At 37.0% G+C, this 20211-nt stretch overlaps 3 protein-coding genes across 5 annotated transcripts; 2 read left to right on the forward strand and 1 right to left on the reverse strand.

The window, feature by feature from the left end:
- Window positions 1-17: 17 nt before the first annotated feature.
- On the forward strand, window positions 18-4252 carry LOC140772830 (mannan endo-1,4-beta-mannosidase 6-like). The gene is made up of 5 exons (XM_073115034.1): window positions 18-464; window positions 1264-1461; window positions 2820-2942; window positions 3059-3270; window positions 3403-4252. Exons 1-5 carry the CDS (start codon window positions 90-92, stop codon window positions 3809-3811), a joined length of 1317 nt encoding a protein of 438 aa, XP_072971135.1. The 5' UTR covers window positions 18-89; the 3' UTR covers window positions 3812-4252.
- A 2832-nt stretch (window positions 4253-7084) lies between these two features.
- On the forward strand, window positions 7085-9877 carry LOC140773777 (protein FLUORESCENT IN BLUE LIGHT, chloroplastic-like). 2 transcript variants are annotated; one of them, XM_073116510.1, is made up of 5 exons: window positions 7085-7249; window positions 7513-7715; window positions 8053-8212; window positions 8586-8903; window positions 9502-9877. In XM_073116510.1, exons 1-5 carry the CDS (start codon window positions 7165-7167, stop codon window positions 9702-9704), a joined length of 969 nt encoding a protein of 322 aa, XP_072972611.1. In that variant the 5' UTR covers window positions 7085-7164; the 3' UTR covers window positions 9705-9877. The 2 variants fall into 2 exon arrangements, with proteins under 2 accessions (XP_072972611.1, XP_072972613.1); XM_073116512.1 differs by lacking the exon at window positions 7085-7249 and having other exon boundaries at window positions 7584-7723.
- A 2787-nt stretch (window positions 9878-12664) lies between these two features.
- Window positions 12665-14795, reverse strand: LOC140775148 (fasciclin-like arabinogalactan protein 7). Of its 2 annotated transcripts, none has more exons than XM_073118412.1 (2): window positions 14638-14795; window positions 12665-13661 (listed from the first exon to the last, which is right to left on the reverse strand). In XM_073118412.1, exon 2 carries the CDS (start codon window positions 13617-13619, stop codon window positions 12834-12836), a length of 786 nt encoding a protein of 261 aa, XP_072974513.1. In that variant the 5' UTR covers window positions 13620-13661; window positions 14638-14795; the 3' UTR covers window positions 12665-12833. The 2 variants fall into 2 exon arrangements, with proteins under 2 accessions (XP_072974513.1, XP_072974512.1); XM_073118411.1 differs by having other exon boundaries at window positions 12665-13664; window positions 14638-14788.
- Between the last annotated feature and the right edge of the window lie 5416 nt (window positions 14796-20211).

A 20211-nucleotide genomic window follows, 5' to 3' on the forward strand; every position in this document is an offset into this window, starting at 1 on the left:
TGCACACAAAAGAAAAAAGAAAAAAGAAAAAAAACCCAATTCTTTTCTCTCAATTTTCTGAGGGAGGGGAGGGAGAGGAGAGACAAGTTATGGAGCGAAGAGTGTACACTCTCTTCGGCCTCCTCCTCCTCATCACTGTCGGATATCTGAACTGGTACTCCTCCAGCTCTGGATCCAATGGTGGAGGAGGGATCAGGATCCCAATTCCATGGCTCCAGCCTCGGATGGGCTTCGTTGGCCGGAACTCGACCCGGTTCGTCGACCTCGACGACGGGTCTCCGGTTTATATCAACGGCTGGAACTCGTATTGGCTTCTCTCCTCCGGATCCAAGGATTGGGTCTCTGAGATGCTTCGCCGAGGTCGAGAGATGGGCATGACCGTGTGCCGCACTTGGGCGTTCAGCGATGGCGGGCCTAATGCTCTCCAGATCTCCCCTGGCCGCTTCGATGAGCACGTCTTCGAGGTCAATTCAGTGATGCATTTGATTCGTTCTTCTCGTATTTGGTTTTTGGAGTGAAATTGGTGATGGGTTTTGCTTTATTTTGAGTTCCGTGTCGTGGATTGGTATGAAGTTGAGAACTTGGACAGGATTACTTGATTGTGAATTGGCCTTTGGACTGGGAACATTTGTCTTCCTCTTTCTTGTTAAACTAAATCGATGATGAGTTTAGCGTTATTTTAAGATTCGCGTGTTGTTTTGCTATAAAGTAAAGTTGATTTTAATCTGAAATCCTCTGCTGTCAATTTCTATTCATTACATTAAAATGCTTTAAGTTTTCACTGGAAGAGATCTCTAATTGCTTTGAGTCAAAATTGCTGGTTATGATCGAAAGAGTGTAGTTTCCTTCTAAATGAAAATATTAACCGAATTTAGTGCTTAGCTGGGAGAAAACTCTAATGGGTCGTGTAATATTGTGGTATAATTTACTTTAAAAGTTTTTGGGAAGTAGTTTAGTTTTAATTGACAAATATGAAATGCATCATATCTATTGCCACCAAAGCGAAACATATCATTAATCCAGCTGCTTCATAGATTATATTCAAAAGAATTACATTGGACCTAGTCATAACTTGGATGCAAAATGTGCTTGATTCTATTAGTAGTTGTTCTGTCCTAGAGAGCTTGTGATACTTGACATACGAAAATATTGTGTTTGGCCATGTCCATCAACACTTTAGCCAGCTTTGCAAACTTTTTAAGAAGAATATTATCTCTCTTTTGGTATGCAACTAATTTCTCGGTCATCTCCATTTGGTATCAGGCATTGGATTTTGTAATCTATGAAGCCAGGCGAAATCATATAAGGTTGATTCTCTGTCTTGTAAACAATCTCAATGCATTTGGTGGGAAGGCTCAATATGTTAGATGGGCACAAGCAGCTGGTGAGAATGTGACAACCTCATCAGATTCATTTTTCTCACATCCAACCATAAAGGGCTATTATAAAAATTACATAAAGGTATGATGGTAAACATTATGAACGTTTAGCTTGCAGCATCATTTCCGGCATTCTCAATATGTTAGACTCAATCTGAATCAATATAATACATGTGTGTGTGTGTGTGTGTGTTTGTGTGCGCGTGACTCGGTCTTGCCAGGTTGCTTTGTGAAGATTTACTAATAAAGTTATAATCTTCTTGTTCTGTATCTATATATGTGTGGCTTCCATTACAATATACTTGCTATATTGTAATCTACATTATTCTTGAATATCTAATGGCAGCATTGATTAGTTCTGCCAGGACTGTGATGTAAGCCGGTGTTGTTTATAGACAGAATTGAAGAATCATCAGTAAAATATATCCTCTATGTTTCTATAAGATGAATGGTTGTATGTGTTAAAAAAAAGTAGTTGGCCTTTATATACTATTCAGCCTTTCAACGACTTTGCACTATTAGTAAAAAGGTCCACTATTGTGGTTTTTTTATTTTTTATTTTTATAGCAAAATACCATGGCGGAGGTTATGGGTTCTATTTCCCTCGTAGACATTGATGTTGATATTTGATAAATTTTTCATCCGAATATTATATACGCATGATTTAGATTTGTTGTGGCTAATTTATTGGGAAGGTTAGCCAAATTGTACAATCTATATATCAAGGACTGATTTATCTAACCTATAGTCTACAGGTTTTTGATCAATAAAAAAAATTGATACATCAAAATGAAGATCAGGTATCTTTTAGTAGCAACTAACCTATTTTCCTGTTTTGGTGCTTTTATGCAGTGCCCAAAGAACACTAGTCTTACCAGAATTGTCGTAGAAGCTATTAATATTGTTGTTCCGTGGTATTACAAAGTTTTTAAAGTATCAGCTGGGCTCAAACCATATCAGTTTATTCTGAATCTGAAGTATACGTACTTTTAGGGGGGTTTTTGGCTTGTTTGTTCAAAGCACAATTAGTGGAAGAGTTGTTTGTAATCGCAAATGATACACTCATTCGGATTCATGAATGTTGGGCTTTGGCCTGCCGAAGGGAGAATGCGTGATTCAGGCTATAAACTTCAATATGGTCCAAAATTTGATGTTTGACTCATTATTTCTAACTGCTTACCTCATATAGCATCTAAAGAAAGACAACATGGTTTTGTAATATTTTTTGTTTCTTCGCTTTCTTATTTTGTATATGTCTTAGTAGACTTCAACTTAAAGGTGAAATTTGTGCTATATCAAAATTTAAGGTTGTATGATGGTCCATGCCATTTGACCTACATGACTCAAATGTCTAAAATCATTAAAGTGTCAAATGTGTAGTAGATTCCTCATCTATCTAACTAATATCTTTCTTTTTTTATTCTTATAATGTAATTACAGGCAATTTTAACTAGAAGAAATTCTTACAGTGGAGTCAGATATTTCGATGAACCTGCTATCTTTGCTTGGGAGCTCATCAATGAACCTCGATGTGTGTCTAACTCATCCGCTTCTCATCTTCAGGTAACAGAATAATTTGCATCCTTTTGCCTTGCTCCCAGTATCTATTTCTTAACCCCTTAGCATTTGGAGTTAATAAATTTGTAAAGGAGATCAGGTGATATACTCTTTTCAAACAGGCTTGGATAACTGAAATGGCTTCTTACATCAAGACTTGGGACAAAAATCACCTTGTCACTGTTGGACTTGAAGGGTTTTATGGGCCTCAAAGAACTGAAAGATTAAATATCAACCCGGGAGAGTGGGCAGCGTCACTCTGCTCAGATTTTACACAGAATTCAGCGGTTGAGCATATTGACTTTGCCTCAGTACATGCATATCCAGATAGCTGGTCAGTGTTTTGAGTTGGTTCTTTTCAAATTCTTACTTGTTCCTCTGTTTTGCGTATATTTTAGCATATTGTAGCATTAGTTGTCTATACATTTGGACTATCAAGAAATTGACTTTGCTGCTTTCTTTCTAGGATCCCGCGTGCAAGCTTGGAAGAAAAGATCAGATATCTTTCAAGTTGGGTGGATTCTCATGTAAATGATAGTGAGCATGTTCTGAGAAAACCAGTCCTGTTCTCTGAGGTTGGTTTTCATCGCACTGTCAAGAAAAATGAGACCTATGATAGAGATATTCTGCTGAAGATAGTTTATGATAAAGTCTATGAGTCAGCCAAGAAAGAGCAAGCAGGAGCAGGAGCTCTTATTTGGCAATTGATGGTTGAAGGAATGCAAACATATCACGATGACTTCTCGCTGGTAGCACGGCGGCACCCTCCCACATACAAGTTGATAATACAACAGTCCTGTCGATTGCAGAAGTTATTCAGAAAAGAAGCAAAAACAAGTATTAAAGCAGAGGGGCCATGTTCAAAACTACTCTGAGGACGTTAGACACGGAGCACAAAAGAAGACTAAATTTTGCTCTTGATTGAGGACTCCATCAAAGATGAAAACAGCGATGGATGGATGTATATATGCAACACCACCATTGAAATACTTACAAGAAATTTTCCATTCTGTGTGCAGCTTGACAGATTTTTCAGGCAATCTGCGGATTTACACGTGAAGACCTATTTATAGCAAGAAGTTTATTTATTCAACCAATATGTATAATTTGATTTCTTGTTCTTTTTTTCTTTTAATCTGTTGGTAAATATGGTATTTGGTTCAGTTGTGCAGAGATCTTTTTGAGATTCTACACATTCTTGATATTGGACAATTGATTTGTTATGATCAAGAAATCGTTTCATCAGTTCTTTGTTCATTAGACCGATTAATTGTACACACAAAATTGCTTGAAGGCCATTTTTAATGGCTTTGGAGATACTTGTGATTCTTGTAGAAGGTAAGAAGATATCTTCATCAGATAAATTCGAGTAAATAGTATTCGTATATGAAACTTAAGGTAATGCAGACAGGTTCATATATGTTAAAGAATGATGGTTGCCTATCTAGACTGAATTAAACAAATCATCAGGTGTAGCAAAGATTAAGGCGGCGTTTAAAGAGCACCTGGATGAAGAGATTTAACTCTTTATATTATCGTGGACATGCAGGTTTACACTTAATTGTAAACCCTTCTGAGATTTATTTAAATAAATTAATGCTACTTGTTACTAAAGGCACATATATTTCATGTTAAATTGTATGCGTAAATCAATTGGACAAACCGAGACCAAATCCAGGTGGAATCAATTAATGTCAGTAAATACCCTTCTGACAACATTGATGATCATGAGATCCTCAGCATGGGCAACTGTTTTTTTAATGTTTATTTCTACCACATTTGGAAGATAGTCATCTGGAAGTGGAGTAATAAATAGATAGATTCAGTTCAGTCGCTTGTCAGGTCAGATTCATATCATAGCCTTGTTCAATATGCAACATTTTAAAAAAATAAATAAAAGGAACTATCCTTCTATTTGAGAAATTTGTGAGTACTTTTTTTACTTTCTTTATTATGGAAATAATTATTTCCAAGACTTCTCTAATCAAGCTTCTTTGTCACTAATGACAACACAAATAATAATAGCTTGACAAAATATATACGAAGATGAATCATTCTAAAAGTATGTACCATAATCAAAATTAACCAACAGTAAATATAATTAGGAAATTAATTGCACAAACATTAGCTTAATCTCAGGAATAAGAAGTAAAAAAGTTAAATAAAAGTGTCATATCTTTAAAAAAGTCATACCTTAAGACCTTTTTGGGATGGCATCAGACATATTAATAAAATGTGGTTAAAAAAATGATTCTCCTAGATCATATCATTTCCTTCTCAAGATGCACAGTTGGACATTTTATTGTCACCAATCTTGGGAGTGAAGAGCATGCAAGCATATACTTGGTCCTTGAGAGTCCTCACTCAGTATCAAAATCTCCTCACAAAGAAAACAAAAAATAGGAAGAGAAAAATATCAACAATCATTAAAAGCCTTGACTATGTTCTTCAGATCAAGTTCATACACAGACAAGTGATCAAGATGCTTCATCTGCAGCTGTTCCATATTTCATATCTTTCCCTTTAAACTCAAACATAAGTATGTGTCATTATGTTAGTCATTCATCACCCAGATACACATGCAGCTCTATGCATATATATACACCAAAAAAAAGGAAGTTAAAAATCACTTATAAATAAAGAAAGGAGAAGAGCAATAGAAAGTTAACCTGGTGGAATGAAGAAGATCTCACACTTATATAATAACTCATTTTGAGTTTACCCATGTTTTCCCACAGCTTTCTTGAGCTTAGGAAAGCTCTCTTCTTCTTTTTTCTTTCTTTTAATCTCAAGTTCAAGAAAGCTGTGGAAAAATATGAGGCAACCCACCTATCCACCTTCATAGAGCCTGCAGCCATGACCACTTTGAGCACCCAAGAAGCTTCAACCCACTAACCACTCAAGAAACTTTAGTGTCGTTCAAACTTCACAAGGCAAACCTAAAACCTTCCTGCATATATATATATAGATGAAGAAGGGATGCAAAAGTTATGGAAGCAAAACCCTAGCACTGTTTTGAGCCCCCCAGCTGCATGCCTAAACCCTACCCACCTCTTATTAACCCTGCATCATTTTATGGTAGAGATCAACCCCCAAGGGGTTTTAAAAAAAAAAGGGAAGAGGAAAAGGGCCTCTGGAGAAACCCTAGAAATAGACAAGAGGCAGGCGGTAGATGGTACGTGGTCTGGGAACAGTGGACTGGAGTGGATTTAACAAAAGGGTGGGGGGGAAAAGGCTGCCATGAACCATGTTGCTAGGTCAAGCATGGCATGGGCTTCCATGTGGTGATGGCCAAAGTCTATGAGATGTGGGTCACTGTGCATGGCTGCAGGTCTCAGTCTCCCAGACTATAAACCTAAAAGCTTATTTTGGGGTTTCCACTGCCCTTCATCATGGAGGAGGAGACATGAGGATCACCTTTGGGGGGGCTGATGGGGCTTGTTTGCTTGCTGGATGTTTTGGATTTGAGTGTAGATGTATAGGTCATTGTTGGGCATGGATTTTATCAACTTTGAATATCTTTTCCTTTTGGATATGGAGGCTCATTAATTAAACTCCAATATATATATATATATATATATATATATATATATATATATATATATATATATATATATATATATATAATTCACCACCCCGGTCCTTCAACTATATACCTTAGTATATTCACTATTCAGCTTCGCATAGTCATCCCAAGCCTCGGCCGTGCCGCCCTAGCTTTATACTTCATCTTCCCTCTCCCAGCTTTGGGGATGATGAAGACGATCCATGGAGGCTATTTTGCTTTTATTCTTTCATTTTCGCTCTCACCTTTTGGTCTTCATGTCTATATAAATTATAGTTGTTAAGAGAGAAATTATATAAAATAAAACAAACAAAACACAGGTTTAGAAAAGAAATTAATGTCACATTTTTAGTAGATAAAAGGATAACTGAATGATTAATATACCAAAAGAATACTGGGATAAAACTAGAACCCAATGCTTCTTGGATCCAAATCCAACTCCCATCTTGTGATATCGGATCGGATCCTCAACCCGCATCTTAAGATGCAATGTATATAATGGGTACCAACTTTTCGGATCGAGACCCGATAATTTGGATCGACCATTGGGTTCTTCTTCGGGACAAGGGCGTGCGCAGCACGTGCTAGAGATAACGGAGGAAAGATTTTTCCTAAATCCGAGTCCGCCCAAATCGACGCCAAACCGGCGAACGAATCTAAGATATGGCGGCGGCCGTCCGATGTGGCGATATATGTCGGCGATTCATCTCCTCTTCCGACAACCTGCACCGCAAATTTCGCGCCTCAGGTCGGTCATTTCGATTTCTTCGTCGAACTCTTTAGTCTAGGGTCTAGGATATCAGAGATTTTGGGTTTCTGTAAGATTTTCTTCATGTAGATTTTTTCTTTTTTGGCACCAATTTGTGGAGGATACCATAAGGTCAGCAATTCATAGCAGAATATGCTCAATTTTGCTATCAAAACTTTAGCTTTGGGGCTTGAAGTTGCCTTGTCCAGTTGTTTTGTATACTTCACACTTTATTACTGATACTGGAGTTTCTTTGAAACTAGACGAAATGGTGCTTCTACCATTACCGAAGAAAAGGATGATGATGTTTCAGACGAATGCTAAGGTACAACATGGAAGAGGCCTAAGTGTAGCACGATTCAATCGTTTAGGTATCAGCTCAGATGGCTTTCAGGTGGATAAGTCAAGGAACGCGAAATTGCCAGGATTATTTAGTGTCATCATCGAATGTCTATCTGATCATCAGGTATGGTGGTGAGTCTCCATGTTTCTTTCTATTCGTTTGCTTAATATCTATGTTTTGAATTGAAAAGGAGGAGGAGATGTTTTTAGAGGTTTAGAGATATTAAGAGAATTCTAAAAGGCTAAGACTATGTGATTGCTAAAATTGACCTTTAAAGTTGCAAAAAGGCATTGTTGATAAAGTAATTTCACGAAAAGTTTCATCTCTCTTTACTTGACATGAATAGCTTATAGAAAGTCGACAATTAACTCTTGATATTTGTGTCATTCTTCATAATAGTATTTTGCACTATATGATTATCAATTTCCTGTTCTGCCATTTATGAAATTTGCTTTCACAGAAAATGGTGGAATCTGGCATTTTAAAGGGTTTTGTTATTGCAAGTATGTCAGTGCTCATTCTGCCTCTTGAAGCTTCGGCGGAAACATGTCAGGCTGATGACTCTTTCACTAAGATGCCTCTTCTGTTTGCTGTAGCCATGATAGGGGCTACTGTTGGTGGTAAGATAATTACGCCGTGTGTACATGTATTATTGTCGTAAAATTGTGATACCCTTGCTGATGATTGCTATATTGAACTTGATAGATTAATTGGGTAACAAACAATTATGAATCTGAAGTACATATGTTGAGGTGCTCTGAAATCTGAATGCATAAACCTCCCACAAAAGTGATTTTTATATGCTTATACACTTAGTAATCAATATATTGCACTTATTTTATTGGTACCCTCCTGGTGGTTCTTAACACAATTTTCTCATGGCAGTCAGTGCAGCCTATTGTGCTGATTATTGATCCACGCAATGAGTGTAAATGAACCTTGTTATTTTCCTCTTGTTTTTTATTGTAACAAACCAATTATACGCATGTGCAGGACTACTTGCAAGACAGAGAAAAGAGGAATTGAAACGTTTGAATGATCAGCTACGCCAGATTAATACAGCCCTAAGAAGACAAGCAAAGATAGAGTCTTATGCTCCGAGCCTGAGTTATGCACCAGTTGGCAGAATTGCCGAAACTGAAGTCGTTGTTGATCCCAAGAAGCAGGAACTGATGGGAAACTTGAGAAGTGGTAAATATTTCCTGAGGAATCAAGATCATGATAAGGCATTTTTGGAGTTCAAGGCAGCATTTGATCTTGCAGAGAGTCTCGGAGAGCATCTTGAGGCAAAGAAAGCTGCAAGAGGATTAGGTCTGGTTTTCTTTAATTCGACTTGTTTCCTGATCTCCATACTATTTTTAACATATCTTGAGTTTTATCTTTAAAAGAGTCTAATTACTTCCTTTCTTTTCTTTCTTTCCTATCTGTCCTGAAAACAGTTTCTATATCTTTTCATTTAGTAGGCATTGCTAACAAAATGGTCACATAAGTTTGGTGAGAATTCTGTTTGAGTAGATCTTTGCAGTTGTTTGTCGACATGATATCATCCTTTTAAATATGGTGTGGTCAAAACAACTCAGACGATAGAGAGATTTGGCATAAAAGCTAGGGTTATTTGGCGTGTAGAATAATCTACCTTCTTGGTTGTGGTTTATGCTCAAGCACCCCTAAGATTCATCCCTCGAGAGCGAGACCTCTAGACATGGGAATAGCCTATGTGGAAGGAGAAAGACAACAAATTTCTGACATCGAGATTACTTTATTTTAAAGTACAAGACAAAGAACAAGATTAACTTAATCCCATAAGCTGGAGTTGATATCAACAACTAAAGAAATATCGAGACCTTTTGAGATAAAATTTTGGTCTTGAAATGCACTGAAATTCTTAATTTGCTGGTGTTCCTTTCAGGTGCATCACTGCAGAGGCAGGGAAAATACCGAGAGGCCATAAAATATCACTCTAAGGTTTTGGAGTTATCCAAGCAAATAGGAGAGGATTCTGGTAGTACCGAGGCTTACGGGGCAATAGCTGACTGCTATACTGAGCTTGGCGATCTTGAGCGAGCAGCGAAGGTCTATGACAAGTACATATCAAGGCTGGAAGCTGAGTGATCAAATGCAAATTTTAATTCTTTCTTCCATTTATTCTGGATGTTTGAGCAGAATGTTGGTTGACATTGTTATTACTTTTGAAGCAGGGCCTCGAGTTTTTTGAAATGTTTACATATTTCTGATGTATCTTTAGAATCTTTACATTTTATTGAGATAAAAGGTGTTTGATGTTATGTTGTTATTGTTCTTTCTTTCTCTCTTCTTTGGAGAAAAAGTTGTTATTGTTATTTATCAATCTCCACTGCCATGTTGCACATGTGAGGTAGTGAGCTCATATATACTCATCTTAAAGGTCTCAGTAGGGCACTTTTGTAATAATTAGAGAATCAAATGGCAGGCTTTTACATGGTAAATAAATCTCCCAATTTTTGACCCAAGAGAAAGTCAAAATGTTACCTTTCCAACCACATCCTTGAGCGGAATGCAAGCCGCATAGTTTCCAAAGAAGATTAAACAAGACCATATCTAACACTCTCTACTAAGATATTGTTCTAAATGCAATTCAAAATCAACAAACATACCCTAACAGAGTAGGTGATTTAAATTTTGATCTCCTGTAAGTCAAAAAAAAAAAAAACTAAACAGCTCAAGAACATAGACAGACATTGAAACAGTGGCTAACATTAAGCCTTAAAACGCCAATAAATTGTTTAGAAATTCCACCGGACCAATACATTCATTGAGGTACTATTAATGTTCCTTCCCAAGTAACTAGGCATCAACAACCATCCAACAATGAACCACAGAAAACCATATTTTGTAATCTCGCAATGGAGAAATTATCCTAGCATTATTATTACACACACCCATCTGCCATTAGTTTCCAAGAGGAAACTTGTACATCTTTCTCTGTTAACTTTTGTTACTTAGAAGTAAGAAGAAAGAACACAAAAAGTAGTACAACTGTGAGGAGAAAAGAGAGGATGCCTGGCTTTCCCATGTACGCCATCGATCGATCGATCAACGAATTCTTCAACCAACTCCATGCACTCAGTATTATTTTCTTGTGGAAGAAGAGAAGAAGAGGCCATAGTGTGCTTCAAGGGGAAGCCTTTTGCATGGCGTAGCATCAACCTGAACCTTCATGGTGAATTGAGGAAACTATACCAATTCCAGAGAGAGGAGAAGAACAAGAAAAGGGAACAAAGAAGACAGAAGAGTTCTTGCCACTTGATATAAATAAGAGAAGCAAGTAGAAGAAGATATACTAACAACTTTTATAGTATTTAGAGAGAGAGAGAGAGAGAGAGAGAGAGAGAGAGAAAGAGAGAGAGGGGGGATTGCCTGCATCCAAGGATGGAGGAATTTTGAGATATCCAAGAAAGTAGTACCCAATTGATCTGGTGCCTAAACTGATAAAAACTGTGGAGAGAGAAGGGAGAAGGGGGAAGGAAGGTTGTTTCCATTTCCCAACTGTTGCCCTGTTAAGCAAAAGTAGTGGGCCCAAATCAAAAGGCAGGCCTTTTTTGCTTCCCACTTGGTGTTCGCTTTGTTGTTGGGTTGCTGTCCCTCCCTCTCCCTCTCCTTCTCCTTCTCCTTCTTGCACTTGCACTGATAAAGAGAAGGGGAGAGTGGTGGTGTTATTATAGGCGAGACTCAGCTGAATTATTGCCCATTTTTATATACAACCTCTTGTTTATTTTTGCACCGCGTATTAATTCTTTTGAGTATGTAAAATCTTATAAAATGCCCTTTTATTTTCGTTTGAATATAAAAGGCAACTATTTAAAAAATAAAAAATATAGATTCAAATATATCATATATATAGTTCAAATTATGAGGGACTACTTCAAAAACCAGTCCATATAAATAAATCCCTTACAAAATCTAATATATTGATTCAAAATCAACTGAGAGTTTAATTTAAATACCTCCGTCTCTCTCTCTCTCTCTCTCTCTCTCTCTCTCTAACCGGTTCATGAGGTAATTAGTATAAAGTCTTCTTAGTATCTAAACTTTTACGTAGAATAATATCTAGGGAGAAAATAAAGAAAAAAAAAGAAAAAGAGAGTTCCACATCACGCGTGCAATTGTAGGTAGAGGGAATCGCCAAACTGCAAGCGTGCGGGGAGGAACAAGACAAGACGAGAGAGAGAACCTAATTAAAAGTTTGACCTCGCGCTTAGCTAGAAGGGGGACCACCAATGGTAGGCCATCACGTGTATACAAAGGCGCGGGCCCACCCGCCTCCCTTTCCTCTCATCGAGGGGTAAAACGGTCATGTGGGAGTAATACCGGCGTCGGTGTCGCCGTGTCGGGTTGGGTTCGTGTCGGATCGGGATTTAAATATTATACGCAAACAATTCATTCGATAATTATTTAAGTGATAATAATTTATTCAGATTATGGTAGCTTCTCTTCCTTCAGTACTTATTAGAGTACTAAGATAACGGAGAAGACTCTTTCACAAGGAACATTAATTAAGCCATACAGCTCATCTTAATGCTCTTTTATCTTTGTCAAACATTCTAATATATATGCTGAGAAATGTACCTTCTAGTATTATGAGAGCAAGCCATAGCATATATAGAGATTCTTCAAAGGCAAGATAGAGCTTAGACGATGGCAGAAGTTGCTTAGTAAGCACATGATTCACAGAGCTTACTCAGTTCAAAGAGCAATAAAAGAATCCACCATTGAAGTCAACATGATCCAACGATTTCTCACATACATTTTAAGTGTTCTTCTTTTTCTTTCTTTTTTATGTGAAGCAAATCACATGATTCAGAGAACTTGAAGTCAGACATCCATATTTGAAGATTATTATTTGCATGTTCCTGCATTTGGTTTGAGATATCTATAATCTGCAAGTCAACTTTCAGATTCATAACAGCTCATTAATCCTTTGCAGAAGTGGCAGAGTTAAACAAAGTCTAATAGTAGTCGTTCATAGTAGCAGAAGAAGACAGAGAGCATCGATCGTTGATCCTCAAATCACAAATAAATCAAATGCGGAAAAATAATAGTAAGGAAAGTATTATGAAACATAGATAATTTAGCAAATTACATATCTCAATCCATTTTGTTCAAAAGAATGATCACCAAACCAAAAGAGATTATAACCAGAGTAATGAATGATGTGCTATGGGCTATAAGTTACACCGTGATCCGAATAGCAGGAGGTTCTCTTTAAGACAAAAGCATCAGACCGCCGGAAACCGCCAGGACCAAGTAGTTTATGAAGCCAACACTGATGCTGCATGAAGAACTACCGGATCCTGTTGATTCCGAAGAGTTGGGTCGCGACCCAGTTTCGCCTGGGCTCGGAGCAATGTCTGCTGCTTTGCTTTCCGGAGCTGGAGCGGGCGCCGGAGCAAGGGGAGGATCAGTGCTGAAAAGTTGGATCGGGAGTAGAACCTTGTCGACTTGGTAAACTGCAGCCGGAGCGGTCGTGTAGACGCTGCTGCTTATCTTGGGATTAGACCATCTTGAGGCGATGTGGATGACGCCCATGTTATACGTAAGGTTCAGAGTGTACTGCCCGCCGGCGAAAGTGCTCACAGGGTTCAGGATACTCAAGTTCTTGAATTCTGCTAGAGAGTAGTACTTGGGCAAGCCATGGTAGAGGAGGAGGGACTTGAGTTGGTCCTGGGTCAGGTTGGCGAAGGTCGAGCTTTTGAGCGCCGAGAAAGCCGAGTCCTTTGGGACGAAGATGGTAACACCTTGGTCGGTGTTGTTAGCTTGGTTTTGGAAGGTTTCCATGACTTTGGTTTGCAGGAGGTAGTTGAGGAAGGTGTGGAAAGGGCCGGCGACCGAGAGGAGATCGGTGAGGTTTACAAATTGTGGGGCGGGGGCAGGGGCCGGGGATGGGGTCGGTGATAGGAACGGAGATGGGGGACTTTGCGCGGCCGCCGGAGATGATACCAATACGACTAGCAGCATACTAGCAAAAATGGCTGTGCTGAGCTCCATCATTCAACTGCTGCCTTCTCTTACAGTTATAAGTTCCTCCAGGAACTACTGCGCATTAAGTTAAAGCAACTCATACACTAAGAACTATACAATGGTCATCAAGAATAGCACAAAACCTATATTTCATCAATGTTGCGAGAACCAAGAGAGTAGATCTAGTAACCTTTCATGGATGTATGTATATAGTATAAACCAACTACAAATATTTTTTCTAATTATACAATGTGGTGGTCAGAAATAGAAGAACACCTGCAGATTATGTACACATTAGACGTCCTAGAAGAATGCTATGCCTCAAACTAAATCTTGTACAAATATTACATATATATGTTGAAGAGGAGTAATCGCTTTGAGAGCATTGAGCCCAATAGTGAATAGTAGCATTAGATTGGTCATGAACCTAGATCTCGACTTCTAATCTAATAATTACTATATTCCCCTTTCAAGGATCTAGCATTGTTGCCTTCATGACATAAGACTACTAGATCTCCATTTAGAAGAAACAAACTCATCACAAGATGGACGAGAAGCTTGCCACTAAAACCAAAATGCAACAAAAGCTTTGCTTAAAGCAAAAGCAAAACAGGGCAACCACCAAGACAGATGGGAAAAAAAATAAAGTAAAATTACTAGGAGGCAAAAGCACAACACATCCTTCAGCTTCAAGAAGAAGTCATGTTCAAGAAACAGACCCAACTGAGGGAGGGGGGAGCTGCCAAAGCAAAGCTCGAAGCAAGCAAGACCAAAACCCAGCATTTCAGACAAGTGCACTACTTTTTAGTCAGTAAAAATGTCAAGCAGCAAATGTGCAAGATGATAGACTACTGAATCACATACCAGGCAGCAAAAGAACCGCCAGAGGAGATTCAAAGTTTCAGTAAATAGAAACCCACACCACATTTCAACTTATACAAACTAGTATTTAGAACAGCAGAACAGAAGCAAGCTAAGATCTACAACAGCCATTCACTCCACTGTGGCCTTAACAAATTAGACAATGAGGAGAGATTGAAAAACAGACCTGAGCAGAGGAACTTAATAAAAGTTTTGAGTCCAGGAGAGGCAAAATACTCAAGGGACATGGCAGTGAGAATGGCTATTATATAGGCTAGTTAGATTGGAAAAATTATGTGATCATATGGGTGGCAGCTGGTAAGGTGTAGTAGGTACCCTTAACCAAGAGGTGCATGTCATGATGGAGGGTCAGATGCAGCTTAGCATTAATCTTTTTTCTTTTTTCCCCTCCCCCCCTCTTCCTTTTTCTCTAAGTGTGGACCCAAAAGAGAAGAGAAGCAGTTCTTGGGAAACTTCAAGACAGCCCTTTGTCAGTTGTAATTTTCACAACTGACCCTGCAACTAATGGGCCCTTTTCATTTCTATAAAAGAACTCCACCTTACACTTTACCCTAAGTTTCTAACACCAAACTTATCAACTCATGAGACAGAGAGAAAGAGAGTGAGAGAGACACAGTCACAGAGAGAGTTCTCTTCAATTTCTCAACACCTCTTGTACAAGATTCCTCCTGTTGATGATAATATATATATATATTTTTTTTTTTGTTATCTACCATCTGGTTATATGATGAAGAAGGCATAAAGTTAATTAATTTCTTTAGGTGTAGTTAATGAGATTGATACATGTTAAAGATAGTTGTAGGATACCATGCTCCTAAGTATAATTAAAACAGCTGTATGGATCCAGTAAAAAGGATCCAATTGGTATCCAATAAGACCAATTATTTATAGTAGGTAACATCAAACACCTTTAAAGACTAAAATGAGACTTAACAAATCTTAAGCTGTCATGGTCTGGCAAATTATAAAAGAAGAGCCATGTGCATATGATGCACACTAATAACATTCTTAATTAGGTAAGTTGATGATCACATTCATATTAGAATCAAACACAGCAGTGCGTCCAATCATGTGCAGCCAAGTACTGTGGCTGCAGGAAGTTCCTACAACTTGGGCCGCCGAGAATCCACTCCCTCCTACGTAAACAAGAAAGTAAAAAAGATACACTTGCGTTTAAAAACGATGAGAAGATTAAAAAAAGTTTAATGAAGTCAAATCTTGGGTTAATTAGAGGAATCACAGCCCATCATAATCATTTAAATCTTATTCTTTAGTACGACCACGTGGTCACATGCTTAGCGGTATTAATTATTAAACCTAGCTTTAGTTGAGAAAAAAAAAGGAAATTAAATGAATTCATACTACAATTCAAGCACACTTGCTTTAATAAATAAAAATAAATTTTATTTACTAATTCATAGCGTCCATATGCGGACTACAGAGAAGGTACCGGCCAGCTCTAGTAAAGTTGATATGTACCTTCCTCATGACTAAAATATTATTTAGTGGTTTGACTCAACGGCTCGACTTGACTGATGACCCGATAGTGCGGCTGATTTAACAGAGCAGCTCGGCAGCACGACGGCTTGAAGCAAATTTCAGTGGTATTTGGTTCGGAGTAATTATTCAGTGATTGGTTAAACGCTTGATGGGGGGAGAGAGAGGGTTAGTAATTTGTCTAGCCTATATCTAATATTGAGATATGATTACCAATTGAATTAAGATAGATTAATTAGTTAATGGGTATTAAATGTCCATGTTTTGTACTTGCTCGAGCTAGTAGGTTACCCATCCGAGATATCGCGCGAAATTAGCTCGATATATCCCACGTTACCATTCTCGCATCTCGTGATTTATTGCTCAACCGACAACTTTTTAATAGCGTGAGCGGTTCGTCAAATATGTGTTCCGCCGGAACAGCTTAGCCGATCCAAAACCGCGTGCAGTCAAATTAACCCAACTGTTTGCAAATAACCACCTACCTTTTCATCTTATTTCTAAAAGAACCATCGCAATTCGACGGTGATTCCTCGCAAATATATCTACGGGAAAAAAAAAAAAACCAAGAGAGACGATTTACAAATATTATTTTTAAAAATATAGGTGGTTGTTTGCAAAAGACCCTGTTGGTAAATTTAATACCCATTGGATATATTATTGAAATAAAAAAAATTAAAAAAAAAATCATCGAAGAGTGTCGGCTGAGATGCGAGAATCAATCAAACATATATATTATTATTAGGTTTGAAAATTGAAATGGTCCAAATTAAGAAGGTAAAAGATCAACTTCTTGCTCTCACGTTCACGTTGAAACACTTAACCAAATTTTCTTTTTTAAATTATATATATATATATATTTATATTATCTTTTGTGTATGTGATTCCACTACTATTTGTTGTTGTTTTTTTTAAATTCAAATTTTGATGCAATGCATGTAGCATATTATCTATATATATTTTTAATTTTTGTATTTTAAAATTTAAACATTTGAACATTATGCATGAAATCATGAGCAGTGATGTGAAAAGAGATGGACGTTTTTTTGTTCCAAAGGAAGGAAGAGAGCATTTCGGAAGCTTTGCAGGCCAAACATCTACATCAAATATAGTGAATTGAAGAGGTCTGCAAAAGTTTCTTTTAGGGTTGTTGGTAGAGTGAGAGATATAAAAATGATATTCTTGTGGGCAAATTTGTTTGAGAGATCTAGATGCTTTTCTTTTCTTCTTCTTTTCTTCTTCTTTCTTCTACTTTCTCAAGTTAGCCATAGCCCACTCCAGTAAATTTTCCTTGAGTTTGTGTCAAAAAATCTAATCCTTTTGATTATAATAATAAGCACAAGATTCTATACTAGTGAAGTGACAATTTAGGATTAAGGATTTAACAATTAGGAAGGCAGTGCAATCAGAGTTGGGAGATGAAATATTGGTTGATATTATTTTATAGTCAGTGCTTTAAGGCTAGTTTTTTGGGTTAATTATGGTAGATAATCGGCCGATCTAAAAGTTTAAATTATTAAGTAATAAATCTGTAATATATATTATGTCTTTAATAAGCCCGTGCTTAAGTGCGACTCTTAATACAGTATATAAACAAATGATGGATATAAAATGCATGGCTCAGCGAACTGTAATTTAAAGAGTTATTATTGATATTTTAATATTATATTAGGTAAGTAAGATATCGATAATATATATCATGTCTTTAACAAATTATATCTAGATTCCATCAAATATTGTCCATTTTTATATAGACTCCTCTTATTTAATTTTCATGATACTTGGCACTCTTAATAATCCAATGACACTCACCTTTTTAACAGTATTAATGAAAAATATTAAATGATCATTTTGTTCTTAATTTTTTTTTCATCAAAGGTTTTATATAATTAAACCATTAGCGCGCTATAAAATAAATAAATAAAGAGATCTATATAAAAATGGTTAAAAGGAAAAAGGAAGAATCACAAAAGGATGGTTTGTTTACCAAGTACCAGATTAGATCACAGATTCTGGAAGTAACACAGTAAGAATGTTGGGCATAAATGTCAGTCAGGTAGATGCCAATAACTTTTGGATCAACTGCAAGCATGCAGATACCTCTGGATGATGTAAATGTACCTGCTCTGTTCTACAAAAACAATTCATGCACAAGTGGGTTATACTTGGCAAACAAAGTGGAAAACAATCAAAAAGGACAACTTGAGATCAATGAAATAAAACTGACAAGTTGCTGAATTTATAATTGTTGTAAAGATGAGGGAGGTAGCAAAGTATTGAAGCCATGCATCAAGAAGTTTTCATGATTGAAGTACACTACTATAACTTGCTCCACTACTAGCTAGTACTGATCTTCCATGCAAACTTGTTGTACTTTAGAGCCATTTGAGATTTTTATCACACATCCTTTGAGTTGGGCTCCATTGGATATAACTTTTTAGGGTTCAGGAATCAAGATCTTCAGTTTTTTAGCTCTAATAATTTTTACTTTCTTATTAAGTATACTGTAAATTGGTTTATAATTTAAGCTTTTGAGTCAGCTAATTATTTAATATGTAGATAAGAAGAGTGAATTAATACATGAAGTAAATTATATTATTAGTCCACCACCTGGTAGCTTTATTAACTGACAATTTTAAGGCAAACCCAAAAATGAAGGCGACAAGCTTTTATCTATCTCCCTCTGAGCTCAAATCCACAGTCCTCATCTATCCTGCTTCCCTAGAGAGAATAGGAGAAGTTAGTTTGATGACATGAATGAGAGAATGAACTGGAGCTAATCTTTTTCTAGCACACTTTTTACTAACTTCATCTTGGTCTACTGACTTTTAAACCCAAAGAAAAAAGCATGATCTTCATCTCCTCTGACATAAAGACTGGCCTATGCCTCACTTTCCAATGTTCTTAGAGCTGGAAAGAGCTCCAATGGCCATAGAAGAACAATTGTAAAGCTAACAGAATATAAAGGCACCCACTAAAGATCAACAACAAACAAGACCCCAAAAAGGAATCTTGTCTACAAAAGCAAGCAAACGTCAAGGGAGATGGAAAGCTCCAAAAAAGAAACAAAAGCAAACCAAGTAGAAAAGGAAGAAGAGAAGGTGTGGTTGACATGGTGTTAATCTTCTACCCTTGTTCTGATGGATGAATAGCTCAACAGTTTAATAAATGTTCCCAGGAATAAGGAATGGGAACCCAAAGTAAAGCCCAAAAAAATTGAACCCATTAGAGTTGGATTTGAACTAACAATCTCTAAGGCTTTGGGCCACATCTAGCAATGGCCCAAAAACCAAAACAAAAGAGGATAAGAATCAACTAAGATTTGTGAGGAAGAAAAAAAAGGAGTGTCTTTGTCTCCTGGGATTGGTCTAGAATTACTCACTAAAGGAACAAAAAGAATTACACCAAGTTCTCCAAATGAAACAAAGAAAACATGGGAAGATTTGTCTCTAGGATTCTCTCAACTTGTGGATCTCATGGAGTTCTTCTATAGCTCTCACAGCTCTCAATTTGCTATGATGTGTATGGAAAAAGATATATCAAATAACACTCGGTGGTTGACTTGAAGTCAAGTTAGTGTTGCCTCTATCTAAATTAGTGCTCCTCTTTTTTTCCCTTTTTTTCTTCCCTTTGGATGCAATAAAGTACTCCATCTTTCTCAAGTGATCGAAATAGACTTGGGTGGTTTAAATCTAGTATATCTTTTTTCTACTTGGGTAAAGTGACCCAAGATTTGTATCATGGCTTAATATCATTAATCCCAAGTCAAGCCATTGACTTTGATTTGGTCTCCTTAGAGATTTGGTTATGGATGTGTGAATAATCCATGATCTTTTTCTATGCAGCTTCATGACTTGGAAAATTTCCACACATTCCCACCAATCACAATTTGTCTTATCAAAACTTCTTCCATAACTCCAACAAGAATGTTTCAATCTATATGCTCTCTCTCTCTCTCTCTCTCTCTCCTAATTCTAATTCTGGCTACCAACTATGTTTAGACAAGAGTAGAAGCCTTGTAATTACAGAAGAAGCTGTGTTTAGATGCTCATATTTCACCCTTAAATATGAGATGCTGTTTTAGAGACTTGAATTCATAACTTCTTAAATACAAAAAATTAGTAAGTATAAATACATTTTACATTTATACGTTTATTATACTTACGAATGAAATCACTTTACCTCTTATACTTATATATGATATTATATTATTTTAGTTATAATTTTGCATAGCAATCCATTT

This window comes from Typha angustifolia, chromosome 13 (assembly GCF_048772165.1).
Source record: "Typha angustifolia cultivar Huaian chromosome 13, ASM4877216v1, whole genome shotgun sequence".
Taxonomy (NCBI): domain Eukaryota; kingdom Viridiplantae; phylum Streptophyta; class Magnoliopsida; order Poales; family Typhaceae; genus Typha; species Typha angustifolia.

Bases quoted from the DNA above. Each gene is read 5' to 3' on its own strand.
- LOC140773777 (XM_073116510.1), top strand. From the start codon at position 7,165: ATGGCGGCGGCCGTCCGATGTGGCGATATATGTCGGCGATTCATCTCC. The intron at 7,716-8,052 runs GTATGGTGGTGA...TTGCTTTCACAG, and splicing joins AATGTCTATCTGATCATCAG to AAAATGGTGGAATCTGGCAT. The intron at 8,904-9,501 runs GTCTGGTTTTCT...TGTTCCTTTCAG, and splicing joins GAAAGCTGCAAGAGGATTAG to GTGCATCACTGCAGAGGCAG.
- LOC140775148 (XM_073118412.1), bottom strand. From the start codon at position 13,619: ATGATGGAGCTCAGCACAGCCATTTTTGCTAGTATGCTGCTAGTCGTA.
- LOC140772830 (XM_073115034.1), top strand. From the start codon at position 90: ATGGAGCGAAGAGTGTACACTCTCTTCGGCCTCCTCCTCCTCATCACT. The intron at 465-1,263 runs GTCAATTCAGTG...ATTTGGTATCAG, and splicing joins TCGATGAGCACGTCTTCGAG to GCATTGGATTTTGTAATCTA. The intron at 3,271-3,402 runs GTCAGTGTTTTG...CTTTCTTTCTAG, and splicing joins CATGCATATCCAGATAGCTG to GATCCCGCGTGCAAGCTTGG.